Source organism: Mirounga angustirostris, unplaced genomic scaffold (genome assembly GCF_029215605.1).
Source record: "Mirounga angustirostris isolate CCGP_5_RB_7025 unplaced genomic scaffold, mMirAng1.0.hap1 SCAF_5, whole genome shotgun sequence".
In the NCBI taxonomy this organism is placed as follows: Eukaryota; Metazoa; Chordata; class Mammalia; order Carnivora; family Phocidae; genus Mirounga; species Mirounga angustirostris.
Genome location: NW_026991713.1, coordinates 9,935,937 through 9,960,089, shown reverse-complemented (window position 1 = coordinate 9,960,089; position 24,153 = coordinate 9,935,937). Strand labels below are relative to the sequence as shown.

Below are 24,153 nucleotides of genomic sequence, written 5' to 3'. Positions count from 1 at the left end.
GGATCTGGAGGGACCACAGGAGGTCCTCATCCTGCCCCTCGGGGTCCCACCTTTGTACCCAAACCCAACACCATCCAGGGGCCAAGATGGCTGGCTTTGGGGACCAGCCAGCTGGGCGGGGGAAGGGGCTAGGCTTGCCGGGCTGGGAGGGGGAGGGGTTCACAGAGAGGGACTGCACCTCCTCGTCCTGCGGGTACAAACGGCAGAAGGTGGATTTGGTGCCTCCATTTCTCCATTTATAGATATTTACAAAAGAAAGTCAAGAGCAACTGGTCACAGTCATGCAAAAGAAACGCACCCCCACCCTCCCTCCTCCCACACTAACCCCTGCCCACCCCAGAACCCTGTGATGCCCAACCCCCAGCAGTCCAGCCGCCTTCCCCAAGGTTCTGAGAGTAAAGGGGGCACGTCCTTGAAGTGTCAGTGGGAAAAGGGTGGTGGGTCTGGGGTCCCCGAGATGCCAGTGGGTAGGCTGACAGGGCAGAGGGTATCCTGGGCCCTTCCCAGGCCTGGGCTCTGGAGTCAATAGGAAGGGGTTCCCCAGTCTTTGAAGCGCCCCCCCCTCCCTCCGGAAGGTCCACGCAGCCAGGGTCAGCTCTGTCCTGAGTGTGGAAGGGGTGTCCTGGCATCCCACCCCCTGCAGAGGCTCGTGTGGGAAGTGATGAAGGCGGGGCCTGGAGGTCAGATGGCGGACTCCCTGCGGTAGGAGATGTTGTCCAGCGGGAGGGTGGCTTGCATGCGCTCCAGATCCAGGTGACTGCCAAACTCCAGCATTCGGATGATGCCCGCCTCCTCCTTGGAGCCTGCCTCCAGGCCCAGGCCCGCGGCCACGGCAGCAGCGGCTGCTGCCTCCTCCTCCATCTCCTCTTCCTCCTGGCTCATGAGGGCCAGCTCGTTCTCGTAGCAGAAGGCACTGGGCGGGGGCGGCGGGGCAGGCAGCACGGTGATCTTGCTCTCCTGCAGCTCCCGGGCGGAGCAGCAGGGCGTGCCGGCCACCTCGTAGGTCTTGTGGAAGCGCGAGTAGTCCACCTTGTAGTGGCTCTTCTCCTCGAAGACCACGGGCTCAAAGCGGTGGCCCCACAGGATCTCGCTGGCCAGGTAGGAGCTGCGGGCCTGGGTGGTCATGGCGGTGGCCTCCACCATGCCCTCGAGGATGACCACGATCTCAAAGTCCTCCGACTCTAGCTCCTCCTTGCCCATGCCATAGAGCGGGCTGTCCTCGTCGATCTCGTGGACGATGATGATGGGCGACACCAGGAAGATGCGGTCCAGGCCGATGTCGTAGCCCACGTTGAGGTCCCGCTGGTCCAGCGGCAGGTACTCGCCCTCCTGGGTCATGTAGGGCTTGATGAGCTGGGCCCGCACGTGGGCCTCCACGATGTGGCTCTTGCGCAGGTTGCCCACGCGCCACATCAGGCAGAGCTTGCCGTCGCGCACCGAGATGACTGCGTGGTGGCTGAACAGCAGCGTCTGCGCCCGCTTCTTGGGCCGAGCCATCTTGGCCATGATGGTGCCGATCATGAAGGAGTCGATGACACAGCCCACGATGGACTGGACCACCACGGCAATGACCGCCAGCGGGCACTCCTCCGTCACGCACCGGAACCCGTAGCCGATGGTCGTCTGCGTCTCCACAGAAAACAGGAAGGCGCCCAGGAAGCCGTTCACGTGCATGATGCAGGGCTTGGGGGCCGTCGGGGCGGCCGCGCCACCGCCCGTCGGGGCCCCCCCTGCCGCCACCGCCGCCGCCGCCGCCGTGGCCGCGGCCGCCGGGCCAGCCTCCAGGTCACCGTGGAAGAAGGCGATACACCAGAAGAGGAGGCCAAAGAAGAGCCAGGAGACGAGGAAGGCGGCGGAGAAGATCATGAGCATGTAGCGCCAGCGCGTGTCCACGCAGGTGGTGAATATGTCCGCCATGTAGCGCTGCGACTTGTTGCTCAGGTTGGCGAAGTAGACGTTGCATTGGCCGTTCTTCTTGACGAAGCGGTTGCGGCGTTTCCGCCGGGGCACGTGGGCCTGCCCGTTTCGGCTGTGCCCGTGCATGTCCTGAAGCCGGCGTGGTCACCTGGGAAGACGCAGGGCCTGGGGGGGGAAGCCCGACAGGTGAGATGCTGGCGGCCGGGGAACCCCCCCCGCCCCCCCACCCCCGCCAGAGGCTCAGAAGGGGAAGAGCCTGGCCTAGGACCCAGGACCTCCTCGAGCCCCGCGGGCAGAACATGGCGGGGGAGGTGCTTCTGAGGTCGGGGAGGGAGTGTGGGGGCCTGAGCCAGTGCCTCCAAGGACCAGAAGCCGAGGCCACCAGGCCGGCCCTCGTGCTGCCCCCCTCCGGCCCTCCTTGGCCCCCACCCCATCTGGGGAGCTTCCTGGCACCCATCTTGGCTCCACCATCTGTCCCCCTTGCCCTGAGCAGAGGGAGCTGCGAGCGCTCTGGCCCCTGCTCACCTCCTGGGTTCAGCCTCTGCCCTCTTGGCTCTCTCTGGGGCTGGACATCCTCCCGAGCGGGCCCGAAGAGCAGCCAATGGCCCCCCGTGGCTTTGTACATTTACTAAAGATTAAACACAGTTTTCACTTCACTGCCCCGCATTTCAAGCGCTCAGTGGCCGCTTGTGGCTAATGGCTGCCATGACGAGACGGAGTTGATACAGAACATTTGCCTCATTGCGGAAAGTCCTACCAGACTGCGCTGAGACCCGAGGCCCCATGTCGGTTCCTGTCCTGTCCCCAGACCTGCTGGGAACAGAAGTGGGTGAAGACACCAATGGTGGGGGTCAAGATGGAGGAAAGGGGAGCCCCAAGCTTTGGCTCCCATGTAGGTATTGCTAGTCCCATGTCACAGGTGAGGGAGCGGGGCTCAGAGAGGGGAAGTGACCTGCCCAAGGCCGCACAGCTGTGGAGTAAATCCAAACTCAGGTGTGTCTAGCCTTCAGCCCCCAGGTGCCGTCAACCTCCATGAGCTCACGGGTCCGGAGGCAGGGAGGCAGACACACCCACTGCCTCGCTGTGACACCTCGGAAAACTCATTTCCCCTCACCTGTAAAATGGGGATCAAAAGCCTACCTCACAGGACCCGAGGAGGTCGTGGGTGCTTGGTTAAAGCCAGTCACCCTCCTGCCTGCCTTCCCGAGTCTCCAGAGCAGGAGGACGCGGGCGAGAGGCAGGGTTTGCCTGTCAGCCTCCTCGGCTGTGTCTCAGTGGAGGCGGCCCTCACCCCGCCGGGGTGGCAGAAGCACCGGCCGGGCCCACGGAGGGCAGACCCTCCCTCCACCCCTCCCCTCCGCCGGGGCCCCGGGAGAGAGAAGGTGCTGCCCAGGGCCCCCACTCCTCGCAGGGCTGGGCCTGGGCCTGGGCTCCCGGTAACGTTTTGGCCCAGAATTATATAAGGCTGGAAGTTTCTATTTTCTGTTCTATTCTTCTTCCTGATCTAATTGTGCATCTGTGGTAATGTTTATACACTTCCCCGTTCAGGACAACTCGGTTGCCTCAGCAACCGGTGCGCGCCAACGCTGTAATTTAGAGATCAACAGCCTGGTGCCTGCCTGCGCCTCTTCCCGGGAGAAACTCCCTCCCTCGGCCGGGCCTGGGGAGACTGAGCCCTGCCCCCCTCCTCCCCCGCGATCACCCCCCACTCTGGGTTCTTCTCCCTTCCCAGCCTGTGCTCCCTGGATCATCCACCACATAACATGGGGGGCAAGTCACTTGGCTGCTGCGAGCCTCAGTTTCTTCATCTGGAAAATAGGACCAGTGAGACCCATCGGTCTGAAGATCTAACAATGTGGGTGGGCAATGCTGGCCCTTAAGAGGTCATAACTTTAGCTGGGAGTCCCAGACCCTGTCTGCCACCTCCCCCAGAGGCCTAACAGCCAGGGCTCCAGGTGGGAGCCCTGAAGAAATTGGGGGCCAGGGGCACCTTCTAGGTTTTAGGGAGGTCATCCTTCACTAAGCATCTCCCTCTCTGCTCTGTCCCGCTGTCTTGAATGCCTCCAGGAGCACCACAGAAGGAACCAGAGCCAGAAGGAGCTGGAAACCACTGATTTCAAGACCCTCATTTTATATCTGAGGCCCAGGAAGCACAGACCTGGGATGGATTGGCTAAGGGTCCCAGAGGGAGGCAGAGTGGACCAGCCCTGAGCCAGGGCACCTCATTCCCACTCCAGAGCTCCTGGGAGGTGAAGGTGCTCCTGGCAAGAGGAGCCTCCTCCCTGGAGTGCTTGGGGCAGGGTTTGCTGCAGGAGAAGACTCTTCATGGGGCTCCCACTCCCTAGGAGGGCCCGGGGCTGAGGGTCAGGGAGATGGTCCCCGCGTGCTCTAGGCTGCTGGTCCTCGCTCACCAGCATGGCCCACTTTTCCCTGGTCCTGAGTGCGAGTGGCAGGATCAGCCCGGCCCCAGGATCCAGGGTCAGCCCTGAGGCTCCACATGTCCCCACCCGACACTCCCCCACCCCCAGCTTCAACCCTCACCCCCAGCCCCTGCCTTTCCATCACCCCATCCCCACCAGCCTCACATCTTAGCCCAGTAGGGGCACAGCTTGTCCTGCACCCTTGTGTCTCCTCTCCTGGTCATAGCAGTGTCCTCAAGCCCCTGCGGGGTTTCCCGCCCTGTGCCCACGGCTCTGCTCTGCCATGTTCAGCCATGCTCAGAAATGTCTGCTCCTGGGCCGATGGGAAAGCCGCCCCCAGACCCATCACCCTCCGCCACGGAGGGGCCTGTGTGCCGCCTGTCTCCCTGGGGACCCTCAGTTGGTGAGGGCCCTGTCTGCAGGGACCCGTTCAAATAAGTGAGCACTCCTGTCCCTGCTGACTCCTTCAGCAGGAACGAGAGGCTCACCTGCCAGCGCGTGGGCTGACCCACACGATGCCCAACCGAGAAGTGAAAAGTCCGAAGCTTGGCCTCGTGCTTGCATGGGACGGCCACCGGGAGACAGCCGGGTTTTCTGTCCCTTGTTTGTCACACGAGGCTTCCTGGCGAAGGCCCAAGGGCCCAAGGGGGACGTGCGCAAGAGAAGGGGCACAGATGGTCGAAGAGGGCAAGAGGCATCGACAACTGGGTATCACCCTCCTCTGAATATAGATGTGCTTTTGGAGAGAGCGCGTCCCGTGGATCGCGTCTACAGTGAAACCATACGAAGGCAGGGAGCTGGTGTTCATTCTCTTGCAACAAGTGTGCCGGGAAATGAACACACATGGGAGAACTCGGTTTCAGCACATTTCCTAAGGCGGAGGCTCCGCGAGGCTGGGCCCCCCTCACTGCCTTGCGGGGTGACCTTGGGCAAGTCCTTCTCCTTCTGGGCCAGCTTCCTGGGCCGGTCGCGACCCTTGAGCCTGAGTGCATCCTGAGACTCCTTTCGTGGTCAACATTCTTTCTTTGGGGAAGTGATAGGGATGGGAGATGCTGGCTGCTTTTAAAAACATAATGTCCTTTCTTGGCGAAGTGAAGGATTGAGATGCTGCGCCAGTTACCAAACTTTGTCTTTTCCTTTAATTTTACGGTGCTGTCAACGTCCCAAATCTGGAGCCCCTAGTCCAGACTTCACTGGACAACTAGAGAAACTGAGGCCAAGAGCAGGGCTGTGGCACAGGGAGGCAGTGCCTAGCCAAGGACATTCTGGCCTCGGGGACCTGGTGAAGGTGACCAGCAGGGCTGTCAACTCGTTGGCATCATCGCTAGCCTGCTCCTTCCGGGAGACGGCCGGATGCCCGGCCTGCCACGGGTCCAGAGGAGGCAGGAGAAAGACCCCACGCCTGTCACTAGGTTTTCCCTCTGATTTTATGACCCACAACTCCCTTTGCCAAAGAAAAGCTGATAAAGGGACAGCAGCGCTAGGGGGACTCCAGCAACCCCGGCCGACTGTGAAGACAAATCTCCCAGTGCGCACCCACCCCCCGCACGGGAGAACGCTGGTGGCTGCAGGGGTATGTCACCGTGGCCCCCAACCCGCGGCAGCAGCCCTTCCTGAGACGGGGACCAGGCAGGCTCTCTAGAGGGCAGGAGGAAGGGGACACTTAGCCAGCCTGCAGGGCCTTGATGCATGCCGTTGTTACTGGATGGGACAATAGGGCAGGTGAAGTGACTTGCCGGAGGTCACATTCCTCAGCCCTGGGGCCCAGCTGAACCTGCCGTCCTTCTCAGTGGCTGCTCTCAGGGAAGGAACCTGCTGGAAGTGTGAGCTCCCTGCCTGATCTATCTCCCTGAAGCGTCACTGCAAGGCTTTGTTTATTTAACAAGTATTTATTAAGCACCAACCACAGCAACAAGCAGGGTTATTATTTCTCTTCCCAGCTGAAGAATCACAGGCTGGGGGTGGGGGGAGTAGGGACGAGGATGGGGGTTGCCCAGCAGAAGCGGCAAAGCTGGGATTCCCACTCAGGTCTGGCTGGCTCCAGCTCCTCGGCTCACCCTGGTCCCCCAGTCTCGGCTTCGGGCTCCCTTCACCTTCCACAACGCCCTGCTCAACGCAGATTCCTCGTGTCTCTCCGCAGCCCCCCAGGCCCAGCCCCAGCCCCTCCAGTCTCTGAATCTTCCCAGGCTGCCTCGCTAGCCGCAGCCCTGCCTCCTCTGAGCCCCTTGGCTCTCACTGCCTGTCTGTTCCACTCTGCTCCTTCTTGACTTCAGGAAAAGAACATGCTGGCTAAGCCCTTGTGTTTGGCCGGCAAGACCTGGCTCTCAGTCTCAGCTCTGTCACCTCCTAGCGTGTCCTCTTTGGACCTCGGTTTCCTCATCTGCAAAGTGGACGTGATAGCGATTGTACCTACCTCACCAGACCCCTGATGAGGTGAGTGTGATAACCACTAGGAACAGAAACGCGGACCGAGGGCTCCAGAGGGCTTTGCAGGTGGAATGCACGGAATATGCAGATGATGCTGGTGGTGGTGGTCGTGATGATGATGATGAGGAGGAGTATGAGGATGACGACACAGGACAGGGGACTGGGGGCCGGGAAACCCAGCATCAGGTCCTGGCTTCACTAACTGCTCCAGCCAGGTGCTCCTTCTCTCCATCTGCAAAATGGGGGACCATATTTGCTCCCTGGCAGGAGAGCGGGAAGATGTAAGAAACAAGGCACCCAGCACAGAGTCTGAAATAAGGCAAGGGAGCTGGTGGGTGTTCCTGAGTCCCATCAGCCTCCTTCATCCCTGAAGCCCTCTGAGGCTTGGACAGGGAGGCTGACTCTTCTTCTACCAGAAGGAACAGGCACAAGGCAAAGGAGGTGAGGTGAGGTGGGGTGAGGGGCTAACTCAGTGAACCCAGATCAGGTTCTAGAGGCTAGAAAGATTTCCCTGGGGGATGTGGAAGGAATTAGCACCATTGTCTCCTTTCCCAGCCCCCTAAGGAGCCCCCCCGCCCCTCCTCCAGCTCTGACTGAGGCCTTTTAGGCCTGAGCGGCCTGGTTTGGGTAAGAGTTCACTCAGCTCTGACACAGAGGGCTTTGCACAGAGATGGGAAAGGGCTCAAGGCCTGGCAGCTGAGCTGTGTTCCTCAAAGAGTAAAAGGGAGCTGGAGATGGATCTAGCCATGGGGGAAATTGTGGCATTTTGTCCCCTCCTGCCCACAGCCTTCTGGAGGCCCCTGTCCTGCTCCTCAGACCCCAGGAGGTCTGACTACCTTGTCTTCATGAGGCTCAAGAGCCCACATCTTCCCCCTGTACTGGCTTCAACCCAAGTCCAAAGCGGACTCTCTGTACCACTTTCTGCCTGAGTGACCTTGGGCAAATTACTTAGCCTCTCTGGTCCCTGCACTCATCATCTCGAGGTGGGGCTAGCAATAGTCCTTACCTCATAAAACTGTAATGAGGAATAAATGGGATCATGCACATCATGTGCCCAGCACAGCGCACGTGGTTGCTAAGTGATACAAATCACTCCCGAGGCTGACCAGTCCTTCCCTTGTCCTCCTCCCCCTGGATTTGAGCTGCAGCTCGCCAGAGCCCGCCCAGCACCCATCACATGGCCCTGCCCCGTTTGTTTTCCCACACCAGCCCCGGGAGCAGCCGAGCAAGGGCAGTGGCCACGATCTCCCCGGGGGGCTGGGCGGGAAGTGGGAGCAGTCCCGCCTCGCATGCTCGGTCCAGCAGATCCCTTGACCTCTCCGAGCCTTAGCGTCTTCATTTGCAAAGGAACGTGGTAATGCCTACCTTGCAGGGTGGTCCTGAGGGCCAGATGTGGATTGCCACCTGTCACAGAGCTGCAGGCCACAGAGTGGGTGCTCAATGAACGCCGTTCCTCCCTCACACTCTCTGTGCCCTGAAACCCCACTGCACACGGAGGCCCGCCCCCACCGGCCGCCGGGGTGACATCGCAAACTCCTCGCGGAGCACTGAGCGTGCACTTCCTCTGTGCGGCCCTCTTCTGAGTGCTTTACGCTGATCAATTCCTGCCCTGCTCACCGTGACCTCAGAGGAAGTTACCATTATGATCCCTACTTTAGAAGTAAGAAAACTAAGGCAGAGAGAGATCCAGCAACTGATCCAACGTCACACAGCCCATTAGTGGAGGAGCCAGGATTTGGACCCAGGCAGTCGATGCCAGAGCACGTTCATTTGACATTTTACTCTCCTGGCCCGAGGACACATGGGTCATGTTGCACGTTTCTTCCCTTTAGTAAATATTTATCCAGCCCTACTGTGTGCCAGGCTCTGTCAAGTCAGTCCTTTTGGGAAAGGAGAAGCTGGGTCATAGGGCAAGTTGGAGCCAGAACATGGTCCCTGATTATAGAGCCAGACACACAGGAGACTCTGGGCTTGCAGAGGGGCTCTGAGCAGTGTGGGGTGAGCGGGCTCATTCTTCCAGCTCTGACCCCACCTCCCAACTTTCCTGCCCAGCCATTCAGCCATCAGGTGAACAGGCTCAGAAAGCAAGGTCCCCAGAATGTCCAGAGAGGCCTTCTGGTCACAGCCAAATGGCAGGAGCTGGTGGCCGCAGGACCCCAAGGGTCACTGCTCCAACCTGCAGCCGTGCCCCTTCTTGCCTGGCCCGCGCCTGGCCCCTGCCCTGACGGAGAGCTTACTACCCTCACAGGAGCTGCCTCGATTGGCCCACCAAAGGGACTGTCCCCAAACACCTGTGCCCTTCTTCTATACAGGGACTAGAAGGTGAGAGCAGATCTCTGGAGGCTCCTCTTTTCCAGAACAACCTCAGCTCTCTCATTGGTGGTGGGATTCAATCCCCCATGGCCTCGTTGTGCCTTCTCGGGGCCTGGTCTGCCGTGCATTCTTCCTCAAAAATTGTTCAGTCCACTACTATTTATCGTATACCCTGCTGCAGGTCAGACCCAGGCCGTGGATTCACCCAGCTTATGGCTCAGCTGGGGAGAGACGTTGCACACATAATAGCATCTACACAGTTGGGCAGTCAGAAATTGTGGTAAGCTGCTTGAAGGAAAGTTCGGCGTGATGTGAAAGAAAGGACAAGGGGGTCTTGTTTACTGGGGGGTCCCCTAAGGTCTCTTTGAGAAAGTGACATTGAAACTAGCGCTGAGTAGTGACTGGGAGTCAAGTCGGTGAGGAGAACCGTGTGTCTGTGTGAAAGGTGGGATGTAGAACATTCCACAAGGGGTTTGGCGTGTCAAGAATCTGCAGCAAGGGGCGCCTGGGTGGCTCAGTTGGTTAAGCGACTGCCTTCGGCTCAGGTCATGATCTCAGGGTCCTGGGATCGAGCCCCACATCGGGCTCCCTGCTTGGCGGGAAGCCTGCTTCTCCCTTTCCCACTCCCCCTGCTTGTGTTCCCTCTCTCGCTGTGTCTCTCTCTGTCAAATAAATAAATAAAATAAAATCTTTAAAAAAAAAAAAAGAATCTGCAGCAAGTCTGCTTAGTGGGAGTGAAGTGAGCAAGAGGAGCGAGAGCAAACTTGCCCAGGATGAGGTCCTGGGTAGGGGGTGGGAGGGATTTCGGATTTCACCCTCATGGCCACAGGAAACAGGTGGGCAGGCAGTTGGGTTTTGCCTGGTTGGATCTTTTCAATTTTCATGTGAAATCTTTAAGACAGATAGGAATAAAGAATAATACAATAAACCCTTGTGTATCCACCACCAGGCTTAAGAAATAAAACCTCCTCAGGGCAACTGGGGGGCTCAGTTTGGTTAAGCATCTGACTCCATCTCTGCTCAGGTCTTGATCGCAGGGTCGTGAGTTCAAGCCCCGCGCTGGGCTCCATGCTGGGCATGGAGCCTACTTAAAAAAAGAAAAGAAAAGGGGCACCTGGGTGGCTCAGTCGGTTGAGCGGCTGCCTTCGTCTCAGGTCATGATCCCGGGGTCCTGGGATCGAGCCCCACGTCGGGCTCCCTGCTCAGTGGGGAGCCTGCTTCTCCCTCTGCCTCCCCCCTGGCTTGTGTTCGTGCTCTCTCTCTCAAATAAATAAAATCTTTAAAAAAAAAAAAAAAGAAAAAAAGAAACCCTCCTCGATGTGGCTTCTGTGGCCCCCTGCCCTGGTCTGGCCTCGGAGGCCTCCACTGTCTGGGCCCGGTGCACTCACGGGGTAAGAGGTGCTGGGGCCCCGCACGGGGTCCCGTGCACGCAGGAGGCTTTCGCGCGGGTTCGGGCGGCAGCCCAGGCGGTGGCCTGCAGGGCACGGTGGCAGGTTGCATGGGGCGGTTGGGAAGAGGGGTGTTGGGAACAGGTGCCACGGGACACTGAAAGAGGACCCGATTTAAGGCGTGATGGTTTCCAGCGTGCGGTGGCTGTGGGGTGTGCGGGTGGAGAAGTCCGCAGCACGTCCGACCCCGAGGCTTGATGCTGACCACTGGCGCTGTGGGAAGCTATGGAAGCTGATGCGGCCGCTCTCCTCCTGGGGCAGGAATGCTGAGGAGGAGAGCGGAGGCCCCAGAGCCGCCGGGCATCCCCTGCCCGCGGACGAGGACCCGGCACAGCGGAGGGAGGCAGAGCGGCACCCGGACAGCAGGGCCCCTGGAGCCAGGAGAAGAGGAGTTTCGGCAGAGCTGCCCAGTGGGTCCCAACCAGCCCAGACCACGCGAGGCCAGCGGCCCCACATCCCTTCTCCACTTGGATGCTGTCCCTCCCCAGCCACCAAGGGCAAAGTGAGGACACCGGAGAAGGCAAGGTGCTGGGGACGTGGTAGCCACGGTGGGCCAGGGACAGGAGCAGAGGTGGCCTTGGCACAGTCCACGTCCAGGGCACATGCCCCAGCCGGGGAAGGGGGCGGGCGTGGAGATCACCAGCCCAACCTCGGTCTCTCAGCAAACAAGCCCGCAGGAGCTGGGGCTGTCGGCCAGGGCGGGGTGGGGGTGGGGGTGGGGGGAGTGTCTACCGGCGCCGTGGGTGGGGGGGCGCGTGGGGGCTGACACCTCTCACCCACACCGGCACGGGGTTCCCTGGATTCTCCGATGGGCCTAAGAAGAGGTGTGGGGAGACGGGAGGAGCAGGGAAGGCGAGTGTGAGCCAAGTCCCAGGCTTACTTTCTGCCTCGCCCTGCGTGGCCCTGGGTGGCCTCGGAGAGCCATGGGACTGCCTATGACACTTGGGTGCGCTCTTGGACCTCAGCCTGCAGCTGGTCATGCACCAGGGGAGCTGGGCCCCTTGTCTGCCCAGCTTGGCCTGGAGGCAGCCTGATGCCCATCCGCGAATGGCACATCACGCAGCCAGCAAAAAAGGAGGAGGGAGCCCTGGAAGGAGCCATGTGGGTCTTCAAGATGTGTCTTTTAGCAAAAAAGAAAAAAAAAAAAAAGGCAACAGTGATGAACATTGAGTATAGTATCTACCATTTGTGGAAAAGAGGAGAGAACGAAATTTATAGACACACATATTTGCTTGTCTGGGCTTGTCTGTGGATGGAGCCCCAGGAAGCTGGTGACACTGGCCGCCTCCGGGGGAGGGCGGGGGGAAGCAGGTGGCTGGGGATGGGTGGGAGGAAGAATTCTCACTGGATTCCTGTTTGTGTCTTTTTAATTTTAGAGCCATATGAATGTATTACCTACAGAAAAAAAAAAAAAAAGACACATAGAAGGCTTTAAAATTAGTGCATACATATGTGTATTTTTCTGAGAAGGCTTAGAGCATTCATAAGGTCCCCAAAAGGGCCTGTGATCCCAGGAAGCCTGAGAATGTTTTACTTCGGTGCTGTGCGGCCATGGGAAAATGCCTTGACTTCTCTGAGTCACATCCCTAAGACGGGGCGGAATAACACCCACTTGGTGGGCATGCTGTGAAGACGAACTGTGGCGTGGACGGTAAGGGTTTATAAACTGTAAAGTGCAAAAGCCCTTCTTGAAGGGGCTGAGCATCACCTCCCATCCTCTCCCCAGCCCCCCTTGAGGGCTCCTCTCCAGGGCTCCCGGGCTCCGAAGGGGGCCCTGGCTCCTCACCCCTGCCTTCCTCCTCGAGTCCTCCAGGCCCAAAGGCCCCCATCCGGCTGGTTCCTCGAACCCTCCTCCAGCCTCCATGTGCACACCTCTTGCAGGGCCCAGGCTTGGCCTTGGCTTAAAATACCACAGACCCCGGCCGCCCCAGTTGTCCTTGGGAGCAGGAACAGGCTGATGGGGCTCCTGCTCTCGGCGGCGTCTGCTCAGTATCTAAGAGGCAACGTGAACCCAGCATTGCCAAGACCGACCAATGCCCCGCCCCCCGCTGCCTTCCCATCAGCGTCTGTGACCTCCCAGGGGGTCGTTCTAACACATGGGCATCACCCTTCTACCCTCCCAAAGCCAGTCACCATAATAATGGTAGAACAACTGAGTGTCTACTGTGGGCCAAGCCCTAGCCACAACTTTGATCCTGATCCGGAGGTGGGTGCTGTCACTCTCATCTTCGTCTGGGTTCAGGAGCTTCTGCAAGAAGGTGAACTGTGGGACTGGGGCCTGGATGCTGGCCCCACACACTCTCCAGCCAGCCTGCAGCATCCCCCTTGCTCCAGGCCCCGTCACGACCACACAACTCCACTTCCCCTCTTCCCCACCGCACCCCACCCCCAGCCGCTCAGGCCATTCTTCTATTCCTTGAACACAGCAAGTTTATTCCTATCTCTGGTCTTTACACGGGTTGTTCCTTCTGGTTGAAATCCTCCCAGACGCCACTGCTCACACCTTGCTACCGTTCAGGTCTGAGTCAGAGGCTGCCTCCTCCGAAAGGCCCCCGGGTGCTCTCTGTCTGCGTCCTGATCCTCACAGCATTTCTCTGATCCAAACCGATTTCATGTACAACCACCATTAAGTGCAGGGGTCTTGAATCTCTGCTTCACCCTGGAACCCTGGTGCCCGGCACATGGTAGACACTTAAACATCGGAGGACTGACGAAGAAACAAGATAATTTCCGCTTGTCATCATTCCCGTGAGGGACCTAAGCAGGGGATATGACAGAATGTGACCAAGGAGGAGCTATCTTTGTCACCGTAGTCAGGGAGAGCCTCTCCGCGGCGGAGGTGGTCTCTGAGTGGAGGCCAGAAGGAGAGCTTCCGGGGCACTGGAGTGAGTGCAGGACGGTGGAGGCCTCGGGCCTTTACCCCTCCTTCCACAGAGCACCGGCTTCTCCGAAGGTGTCCCCCAGGGGAGTGAGCAGGGTGTCCCTGATTCCCACGGAGGGCTCTAGGCCCCTAAGAGAAGCTCCAAGGACTGGAGGAGGGGGCGAGGAGGCTGGGGCAGGCAGACGGGTCTCCGAAGAGCCAGAGACAGGGGTAGGAACACTCAGTCCCTGCTCCGACCCCAGAGCTCCCACTCAGCCACAGACATGAATGACTGTCCCTATGGGGAGGCCGACTACACCAGGCAGAGTGCTATGTGCTCACCATTCTGGCCATCTGCCCAGCTGGCTCCTAAGGCCAGAGACTCTCAGACTCCATTCATTCATTCATTCATTCATGCATCACCCTAAACCCATGCTGAGCTGGAGTGGCCTCTGCCCTCCCGCCTGGTGGAAGGCACCACACTCAGTGGGGGATGCTCCATACATCCCCGTGGAATGAGCACCTACCATGTGCTGGGGGAAGAGAGGTGAGTAAGACACAACCCTGCTTTGCTGAGCTCCGTGTGTTAACATGTGAGGCCAAGGCAGGAGGGCTTCGAGAGAGGTCCCCAGCGAGATGTGGGTCGAGCTGGAAATGTGAAGAAGAAGCAGGGCTGGGCCCGGGCTGGGCTGGGCAGAGAGCGGGCCCCGGGCCCTGGGGTGGGGTGGCTGGCTGTGGGGCTCGACAGCCCTGAGCGAAGTGGGCTGCTGGGCCAGGGAAGGGAGGTCTGGGGACAGCAGAGAGGCATCCTGGAATTCTTGCCACTTATATTCTTGGGAGCTGAGCCTCCCGGAAAATAAAGGGATCTGCACACCCCAGCCTCTGTCAGTGCTGCCTCCAGGATTTCTATACAGGGCGGTAGCTTTTAAACTTTCTGACCAAGACCCAGATTAAAAACAAAGACACTGTATATTGCTACTCATTATACAACATACATATTTTAAAAACTGTAACAAGAGCATTGCAAAATAATACCCTCACTACATACAAAGCGCTTGACATTTTCTTTTTTATTTCATTAAGAATATAAGTAGTGAGCTCACTAAATCAATTTCACAACCACTAATGGATCAGGACCTGCATGTATGCTGAACAGTACCGACCTGCTGCATGCTCAGGAGCCCTGAACTGGCTGAGATGGGGATCTAGGGCTTGTCTATTTTCTTTTCGGGTGTCCCCGGGTGGGCACAAGCCTCTAAGGCCTGTCTTTTTTTTTTTTTTTTTTTAAGATTTTTTATTTATTTATTTGAGACAGAGAGAATGAGAGAGAGAGAGCACATGAGAGAGGGGAGGGTCAGAGGGAGAAGCAGGCTCCCCGCCGAGCAGGGAGCCCGATGCGGGACTCGATCCCAGGACTCCAGGATCCCAGGACTCTGAGCCGAAGGCAGTCGCTTAACCAACTGAGCCACCCAGGCGCCCCTAGGGCCTGTCTTGAAGCTACAACTGCCCATGCTAGGACCATGGGCTTTTGGAGGGCACAACTGTGGGGAGAGTTGTTGGAGGTCATGAGGGAAAACTTGGAACACTCTGTTAGACCCTTAGGATCATGGGACCTCTGTACCGTGGCCCAGACAATAGGACTCTGGGTTCTGGGTCTGATCCCTTTCTCTGGCCCTGTATTAGAACCTGCTGCCGTCCCCCTAACAGATGTCATTCAGCAGCTGCTTGCACACCTCCCATGACAGGGAGCTCACCCCTCCTCAGGCAGCCCACTAGAGTGTGAGGAGTGAGGCTCTGCCTTGCTGTTAATGCAGCTGGTAACTGTAACTCCCTCCCATGGCTGGCTGTCAGTTCGTTCTCCTCTCTCCTGGCCTGTCACCCCAGGGACCCAGGCCAGCTCCAGCATGAGGCCATGCCCGCGCTCTGCCCCACCTGGTTCCTTCTTCTCCCTGTTGCCCAGTGTCTGGGGGATGGCCCTGAAACCCAGCCAGAGAGGCTCTTTCCAAGGTCAGGTGGCCTGAGGATTTGCAGCTGCACAGCCTGGCGCTGGTGCTCAGCCAGCCCTGCCCCCGCCCAAGCAGGTCTGGAGGGTTCAGCAGAGGGTTCGGGCACTGACACCCAGGATAACTAGAGAAGCAGCGTCTGAAGGCAATGGCCAGTGAGCGTGGGGGCTGGGCCTGGCAATCAGCAGGATTCGCCCCTGACCAGTCGGGCCACACAGAAGCTCCTGTCAACGATGGGCCATGTTTCTCTCAAAGCTCATGGATCTTCCCAGCAACCCTCAGATGTAGGGGCACAAGCCCACCCCATAGGTCGGGGCATGGAGGCTCAGAGAGGTGAATACACTGCCCAAGGCCACACAGCCACTCAGGGGTAGAGCTGGACTTGAACCCAGATCTGTTTCCCCTCCACAGGGCACAGCTGGGACTACGGAGGCCAGAGGAGAGAAGCCTTGGGGGAGCACGGGGGGAGCTAGCCGCCCTTCCTGTAGGGAATGGGCTGGTTCCCTCAGAGCAAAAGCCAAAGTAGGAGGCAGGTATCCCTTAGCAGAACCTTCCAGACACAGTGGGCTGCCCCAGGAGATGGTGAGCTCCCTACCAAGAGGACCATGTGCCAGAGTGCCTGAGCCCCTCTGCCCTTTCCCACCTTGTGCCCACGACCAGGCTACCTCCAGCTCTGTGCATGCTACCTCCCTCAGAGGGTCCCATGGAGAGTCCAAATCACTGCCCCCCATTCTTGCTGTCCCCTGGGCGCAGTGGCACCTTAACTGTCACAGGGCAGAGGGCCTGGACTTCTCAGGCCTACATTGGGAGTTTGGGGTAGAAGTCGAGATTGGGAGGGGAGCTGCAGGGGGGCGGGTAGGGGAGAGACTTTGCTGGTCCGGAATGGGGGGGGGGGCGGTCCCAGAGGCCAGATGGTAAAACTTGGCACCAATTCTGCCACCAAATCAAGGTTGGGCGAGCTCCCTCCTCAAAGCCTCATTCTCCCCGTCAGTAAAATGGGATTAGTCCCTCACAGTCATGTGCCCCCTCCTCCCTGGCCTAGCTCAGGTCCCCTCCCATCTTGCAGCCCAGGTCGAGCTGGGGCAGCTTGACAGCAGACAGGGCAACAAAAGGGAAAAGCCCAGCACATCCCGCCATTGCCACAGGTTGTCCCTGTTTCATGGAGGAGCTAAGAGAGGTTCCCAGGGGGTGACAGTGACCCAATCAAGGTCACAATGGGTAAAGGGTAAGTGAGGGGGGTAGCTGGGATTCAATCCCAGGCCGGCCTGACTCAGGCAGACTTCTTTGTTCAGCTGCCCCAGAAATCCCCAGACTGGAGGGAGGGAAGAGGCAGAGAGTCAGGAGGAGCCCTGGGCCAGTCCAGCCCCAGCTCTGCCACCTTTGCTGCGGGACCTTGGGTGATTCACTGTGGTCTCTGGGCTCAGTTGCTCCATGTCCCAGCAGAGTATGGGAGAAAAAGCAAATACAGGAGCAGATGAGGCCACCAGAAAATGCTGGATAGAGTTTTCCCCATCTTCCCAGGCCCAGGGGTGCCTCTGTTCAACTGCACTCCCCACGTCCGGCCCCATCTCCCCTCTGCCCTTCCCCCGAGGCAGAGGGGAGATGCTGGGTCCCCTCAGGTGGACCCAGCAGGGGTCAGGTGGACCCCTGCTGGGTCCACCTGAGCAGGCCTAGACCAAAGCTCTCAGTTGATAGGGCCATGACCATGACCACAGCTTCTCCCTATACCGCTCCAGCTGGGGTCCAAAGACCAAGGATCACCAGTCTTGGTAGCCTCTCTCCTTGACCTGCCAATGCCCCCCACGGACACCTGGCCTCCCCCTGTCCCCTGAGACCGGATATTCCGGCTGTTGGCACAAGAGCTGGTCAATCAGTGGCCAGGCAGCCACAGGGAGGAATGGGGCAACTGGCGCAGGGAGAGAAAGGGAAGCCTCGGGCTGGAAGAGACGCACGTTTCCTCCTTCAGCAAGCCAAATGGACGGACCCAGAATGGCTGGAACTGGGAGGATTTCAGCAGGATGCCGGTATACGGATGCTTCTACCTGCCGGACCTTGGGCAAACTAGGGCTTCTAGCTGAGCCTCAGTTTCCTCAACTGAAAAGTGGGAGTGATGGCCCTCACGGGGTGGCAAGGAGCATTCAGTAAAACCATGAATACAAAGCCTAGCCTAGAGCCTGGCATGTGGAGGCTTGTCCCCCTTCCTGCCTCAGGACCTCCAAGGAAACCTCCCCGTCAGCCGAGCCACCAAGCAACAGCACCACCTCTCCGAGCAGCCGGGCGTCTGAGTGTGCGTGTGAGGGAGTGTGTGAGAGAGCGTGCGAGCGTGTGCTGGGAGGACTGAGGCAGGGGGACACCAAAGGGGGGGCAGCGCCGCACCCCAGCACTCCCCTCCCCCATTTGCCTGCCTGCGTGTCCTAAAACAGAACAGTGGTCTTAGAATGAAGCAAAAACCCACCAGCTCAAACCTCGTCCCAGTCACTTTCTATTTGAGCCCCGTCAGCCACTCCCCGTGCTGGACCTCAGTGTCCCCTTCCAGAAACAGAGAGGACCGCGGATGTCCCAAGTCTCGCAGCTTTGCCGTAGGGACTGGAGAGTGGGTGGCAGGGGCAGAAGTGTCCCAGGCCTTTGAGAGCGGGGGGCCGAGACCCAGAGCCAGCTGGAGCGTGAGCCCACCCTGCCCCCCTCGCTGCACCCCACCCACCACCCCGAGAGGCGCGCAGAGAGCCCCGAGTGCGCGCCGGCAGGAGCGCGCGTGTGTGACTCAAGGTCTATTCATAGCTGAGCTCCACCAGCTGCAGCGTCACAGGCAGAGGGGCCTCAGCCCGTATTATTATTTCAATTACCATCTGAATTAAAAGTTTGAGCAGCGATCAGCCCACATAGCGAGGGGAAGAGGGAGCAGGAGAAAAATAAAGATGAAAAGGAGAAGAAGGGCTGCGCCCGGAGATCCCCCACACCCCAAGGAGGGCTGAGTCGCCCAGGAGGCTTAAAGGTTATGCCAACCTCCAGGATTCCTGCCTGCCCCTTGCCCGGGGCCCAAGGTCCTCATGGGGATGGGAGGAGCACTTAGAGATGACAGCCCTCGGGGAGCTACACTGTGCAAACAGATCATTCGGTCCAGATTCTCCCTCACACCGACAAACGAGCACAGCAAGCTCAGAGAGGGTGGGGGACTGACCTAAGGTCGCACTGGGAGCCACACCCAAGGCTGCTGGTGCCAAGCTCCTCCTCCCTTGCCAGGCAGGTCCCACCCACAGGTTCCCGTGACCTCACAGGGTGTATAGCACTGACATCTGTGGGTGGCGCTGGGGCAGGGCCAGGGAGGACAGAGGTGGACCTGCTGTTTCTGCTGGTTTCTCTTCCTGCGCCCTCCTCTGCATTCCCCAGGCCAACTCCCCTACCCATAGCCTTAGCCTAGAGCCAGCACCCTCTCAGCCCTCTGCCAAACCACCGAGCAGTCAGGACCTCCAATCCCAGAGCTCACACCATCGTCAGCCCAAAGGACCCTCCTGACCCACCAGTGCGGGGAACAGACCCACTGGCCCAAATCTGACTCTCTGGGCACCTTTGAACAGGTCAGTCTTTGTCCCTGTATCTTAGTCTTCCCCTTTGTAAAGTGAGTTCTTCCCTGGGTGCCCATCTATATCCATGTCTTCAGAATGGAGCCCCCAGAGGATCATTGAGGGGGTGTCATGCTGTGGGGGCGACACATCATCTCCTGCCAAACCCCAGCCCAGGGGAGGGACTTTCTCCATTCTTTTCTCAAGGAAGTCCCAGGGACAGCCCCTGAGAATCAGACTGGCCGGGACTCAAATCCAGACTCATCCACCTCCCTGCTGTGTGACCTTGGGCAAATCGAATAGACTCTCTGAGCCATGGCTCCCCCATCTGTAACACAGGGACACCAAATCGACATGGCAGGGTTGTTGGGAGGATTACAAGAGAAAGCGTTTGCAAAAAGCTCCTACCCCAATGCCTGGCGTAACAATGTGAGTTTCCTTGCTGGAAAGCGGGTAAGTGACGGGTGCTGCTCCCCAGCCTCTCCTGGGATATGAAGGACTGAGATTTTGGAGGTGGGGATGCCATTCACCCTCACCCATAAAGCAGGACTCACCGGTACAGGATTCTTGGCAGGTACTCATCTCATCTGGTTCTGCTTAAATAGCTCTGGGAATGAGGAGCTCACTATTTCACAAAACATCCACAGAGGCTCCCCATCTTTCTCTTCCTCCAGCTCTGGGAATCTTCTAGAAGGGGCCATAATCTTCTAGCTTAACTCCAAATCTAGCCTGTCCCTGCCTGGGACTGCTTGGAACTCGCTTTAAAATGAGCCCAAAAGGGAGCTCTTCAAGTAGACTGAAGAGGGATGGGATTAATGCTCAGGGATGCTGGAGATGAGGGGACCCAGGGAGCAGGAAGGGAGAACAGGGGAGGCCAAAGTGAGAACTGGGCCCTCCAAGCTCCTGGGTCCCGCCTGGTCTTGCACAGTGTTCCACAGGGTGTGTATCTGCCTGCCTGCCCACCTACTTCTAGGCAGGGCTGGGAACCAGGGCCCTGGGTTCGGGCCCCAGCACTACTTCTTCTACCCCCAAACCATTACTGTGACCTTGGAATGGGGGTCTACTTCTCTCTTTGGGCCTCAGTTTCCACTTTTGTAAAACAAGGACATCAGAGCAGTGAGTTAAGCTCCAAGCCTTCTGTCCGTATTGAGCTACTGTCCCCACTGCCCCCTTACCTTCTGCCCAGCATGCAGGGAGCCACCGGGCCCCTGAGGCTCTGGGGGTCTAGGGCCAGAGACCCTGTCTCTTCCCCTGTCTCTCACCTTCACGTCCACTATCTCTTTCACATCTCGTGCCTTTGAGGGTTCTCTCGTCCCCATTTGACAGGTGAGGAGATGGAGGCATAAGGAGGTACACTTTGCTGAAAGTCACAGGGAGCCATTCAAAATTCTGGACTCCTCCTCTGTGCCCAGGAGAGCAGCAGGGCTCAAGGGCATCTTTTTTCAGGAAACTCACCAAGATCTCTAGTGGCCAACTGTTCTCCACACAGATGTAGACACTGCACAGGGCACGGGATGGGGGGACCTGCCCAAGGTCACCCAGCAAGGCAATGACAGATCGTCCTGAATTTAGGCTCCCTGCCTCCCAGGTGCCACCTAGCCAGGGGGACAGCAACATGGTGTGACCTCCTGCCCTGGCCCTGGGATCTTTCCAAGATCGGAGCCCTTGCCCTGCCTCGAGGCCCTGCTTGGCTGCTCCCGGAAGCCCCCACCACCTGGGACTGAGGCAGCAAGAGTGAGCAGGAAGACAGGAATTTAAGTTGAGGGTTGGCCGCTTGCCCCCCGGCCCTCCGTCCCTCCCTTTCCTCGTGCAGGGGGAGCGGCGGTGATGTAATGCATGTAATGCACTCGGCTTTGGTCCCGGTGCCAATCTCAGAAGAGAGACGACAGATTGCGTGAGCCAAATTTGGCATCCTAGGGGGGAGAGGCATGAAAAGTGGAGATGTGGAGGAGAGGAGCGAGGAGCCTGGAGAGGTGCGGGAGAAGCCCCCCTGCCCGGCAGACCCCGGAGTCACCTCCTCTCCTTCCACCCTGGCCCCCCCACCAACCACTCCAGCCCACCTGGCCTCAGGATACCCTCCTCACTCTGAGAGACCGGCCTAGTTCTGCCCCGGACCCTCCAGCCCCAGGACTGCCAGTCCTGCCCCCCCAACACACCGCTCCAGCTCCATTTCCCACCGCCACTAGTCTCCTGGTTACCATGTTGCTGGTTGTCATGTCGCTTACATGTCCTCGTGACTCAGTGGTCCCCGCAGAGGGGCCCCCTCCTCCTCACACCCCCCTCAGCACTCACCCCCGCCTCCCCCAGATCCACATTAAGAACCAACCCGCCCTGTAAGCCTACACTCTTCCTCCTCCCCTCTTATCCTAAGCTAAGAAATCTTTCCACAGCATCTCCTAGAGCTACTTCATTCTGTGTTCTGCAAATGTCTAAGAACCTACTATGCTCCAGGCTTTTGCAAGCTGCTTTCAGAGACCTGACATCGTCTGTAAATCAGTTGGCAACCCAATGAAGTCAGTACCAACATCCCCATTCTCCAGTTGAAGACACTGAGGCCCAGAGAGGTCAAGCCAGCTGCCCAAGGTCACCCAGCAGATACTCAAGGCCAGCTCCGACCGTTCCCAGTCACCCCAGAGGCTTTTTTTTTTTTTTTCTGGGAGAAGTGCTTCCTTTTCAAGGGTAACCAAAGATTCCTGAGGAATAGCTCCTAAGCCCCAGATCCCCCTCTAATTTTTGGACACTCCCCTTCTTGGTCAATCCTCTATTTGAGGCCATATCCTCTCTTTCCATTAGCTGTTCACCTTCCCAAAGGCAAAATGAGTCCTTACTGCCGTCCGCCCAGCACTTTCCCAGCCTGTGAACAGCCCTCAGCTCATTTGAGGCCTTGGAGGTCAGTGGGGCAGAGAGCTGTGTCCTCATTCCATAGATATGGAAGCTGAGGGTCAGGGAGGAGAGGGACTTGCTCAGGGTGCTTGTCCCTCAGCTAGTGAGCAGATTTCCAGGATCCTGAATGTAGGGTATGTGAAGCCCACTTCCCAGTGTGGAAAACCCCAGAAAGAGCCCTCCTCCTTGTGGAGAACAGTCGAATGTTCTAGGCTCAGCCCTCCAGGCTCCAACTTGGATATGGGTCAGCTCAATGGCCAACAGCCTTTGCTCCTGCCATGTTGCAACCCAGACCTTATCCCACCACCCTTTTCTGTCTTCTGTTCCTCTCATCCCAGGCCAAGGCAGGGCCACAGTGTGGCTCTCAGGCCCCCAAAAGTCCTGCCCATAGCTCCCCAAACTCCGGCAGCCCGGGAGGTCACAGGACTGTATGTGGGGAGAAGCAGAACAAGCATTTCTCTCTCTCTCTCACACACACACACACACACACACACACGGGTCTGGCTCCTCTCTGGGTCTTGCACGTGTGGCCCTGGGACCTCCGTCCCTCAGCTCCCCGTTCCCTCAACATGCTGCTCAGCATCCTACTGGTCTCGAGGCCCTGGCTTGCCAACTGAGCCAGGCTGCCCTGCCTCTAGTCCCTCCACCACTCTTCCACCTACCATCTCCCCGCATTCTCTCCCCATCTTAGAGCCTAGGCACCGGAGGCAGAAGTGTGATGTTGACGCTGGTGGGGAGGCAGGGAAGTTTCCCTGCTCAGGGGCTCATTCAGACCTCTCTTTCCTTGGGGCTCTCCTGTAGGGAGAGAAGAGCAGTCCTTGCCTCTCTCCACAGCTTCCGTCTCTCCCCCTCTGAAATGTGAAATACTCCGTTGACTGGACCCCTGTCCACCCACCTTGGGGTCACCTGGCCCAAAGTAGGTGCTCAAAGCATGAGAGGTGGGATGTTGTTTTCTGTCAGATCAGAGGGCCATTTGCAAACAGGTTGCAGCTGGGGAAGTGGAAAGGGGACCCCCGCCCCCCCCCCCACCCCGCCACCCTTTGCCACGAGTCACCTGCCTTGAAGTTCCTCAGAACCGGCTGACAACAGGGGGTGGGTGGAGGCAGGGAAAGGTCGTGGCCGGGGCAGAAGGTCAAGGCCTCTTCTACCCACCCCTCTCCGCCTTTCTGGCCACAACCCAGACCTTCACCCTCCCGACGGACCGAGGGACAGAGAGACAGAGCTGCCAGCTCCCGGGGAGTCGCTGGGCCGCGCGTAACGCGCGCCTGGCAGCCGAGACCCGCGGGGATAAGGTGCTGACGGGCGGGGCCAACGGCTCCCACCGCCCCCAGCCCCCCCGACGGGACACACAGACACGCGCGCGGCCGGACAGACAGACGGACAGCGCCAGCGGTGGGCGTGGGCCCGGCTTACCGCGGGGCGGAGGGTCCGACGAAGGTCCAGGAGGCGGCGAGCGGGCTCTACATCCCACGGCGCGGGCGGGCGGGCGGCGTCCCGGGCGGGGAGAGGGGAGTCCCGGCGCCCCCTCCCCGCGAACTCGGCGGGCCGGCGCCGCCCCCCTTCCCGGCTGCCGGTGGGTCTGTCCGTCGGTCTCCGGGTCTCCGCGCCTCGGGGCCGTCCCGCGCCTCTCCCCGCGGGCCGCCCAACTTTCAGCGCTGCCCCGCGCCGCGTCCCCGGCGCCGCCTGGGCGTCAGCATCGTCGGGCCGGGCCCCGGCTCAGAGCCCGGGGGTCCGGGGGCCCATGGCGCTCGACCGCCGCGCTCGCGCCCCCCGCCCCCGCCGCCCGTCCGCCGCCGCCCGCCGCTGTGCTCGCGCTGTCACCCCGCGCTGTCCCCCGCCCTGCGCTCCGCTCCCTGCCCCGCGGCGCTCGCCTCCGGCCCCGGCCCCGAGAGCCCCGCGGCCGGCCGGCCCGGGATCCGCTGCCCCCACCCCGGCTGCCCCCCTGGGTCTCTGTCCCCCCGCCGGTCTCCTCTGTCCCCGTGCGGGTCTCTCCGTCTCTCCCTGCGGGGTCTCTGTCTTCTGCCTGCCGCCCTCCCAGTGTCTCCCCTGCCTCCCTCCGCCTCTGCCCTGTCTCCCCTGCGCGTCTCTATCTGTCCTCCTCCCGGTCTCCGTCTGTCCTTCTCTGTCTCTCTCTCCCTCCCACTCTCGGTGCGGCCCCCGCTGTCTCCGACCCAGGCCCGCGCCTCCGCCGCGTCCCCGGCTCGCCCGGGAGCCCGAGCTCCCGCCGCCCGCGGCGCGCCGAGAACTCCCAACTCGCGGCACGCCGCCCCGCTTTGCGAGACTTTCGCCCCTCCTCACACGTGACCCGCGCCCCAGTGCGGA

General features: G+C 59.5%; 1 protein-coding gene across 1 annotated transcript; it reads right to left on the bottom strand.

Moving 5' to 3' along the window:
- Positions 1-324: 324 nt before the first annotated feature.
- On the bottom strand, positions 325-23,633 carry KCNJ4 (potassium inwardly rectifying channel subfamily J member 4). The gene is made up of 3 exons (XM_045872528.3): positions 23,245-23,633; positions 6,751-6,996; positions 325-2,082 (listed from the first exon to the last, which is right to left on the bottom strand). The coding sequence occupies exon 3, from the start codon at positions 2,041-2,043 to the stop codon at positions 682-684; it is 1,362 nt and encodes a 453-aa protein (XP_045728484.1). The 5' UTR covers positions 2,044-2,082; positions 6,751-6,996; positions 23,245-23,633; the 3' UTR covers positions 325-681.
- Between the last annotated feature and the right edge of the window lie 520 nt (positions 23,634-24,153).

What these genes read in the sequence shown, in the direction of transcription:
- KCNJ4 (XM_045872528.3), bottom strand. Translation starts at nt 2,043, where the DNA reads ATGCACGGGCACAGCCGAAACGGGCAGGCCCACGTGCCCCGGCGGAAA.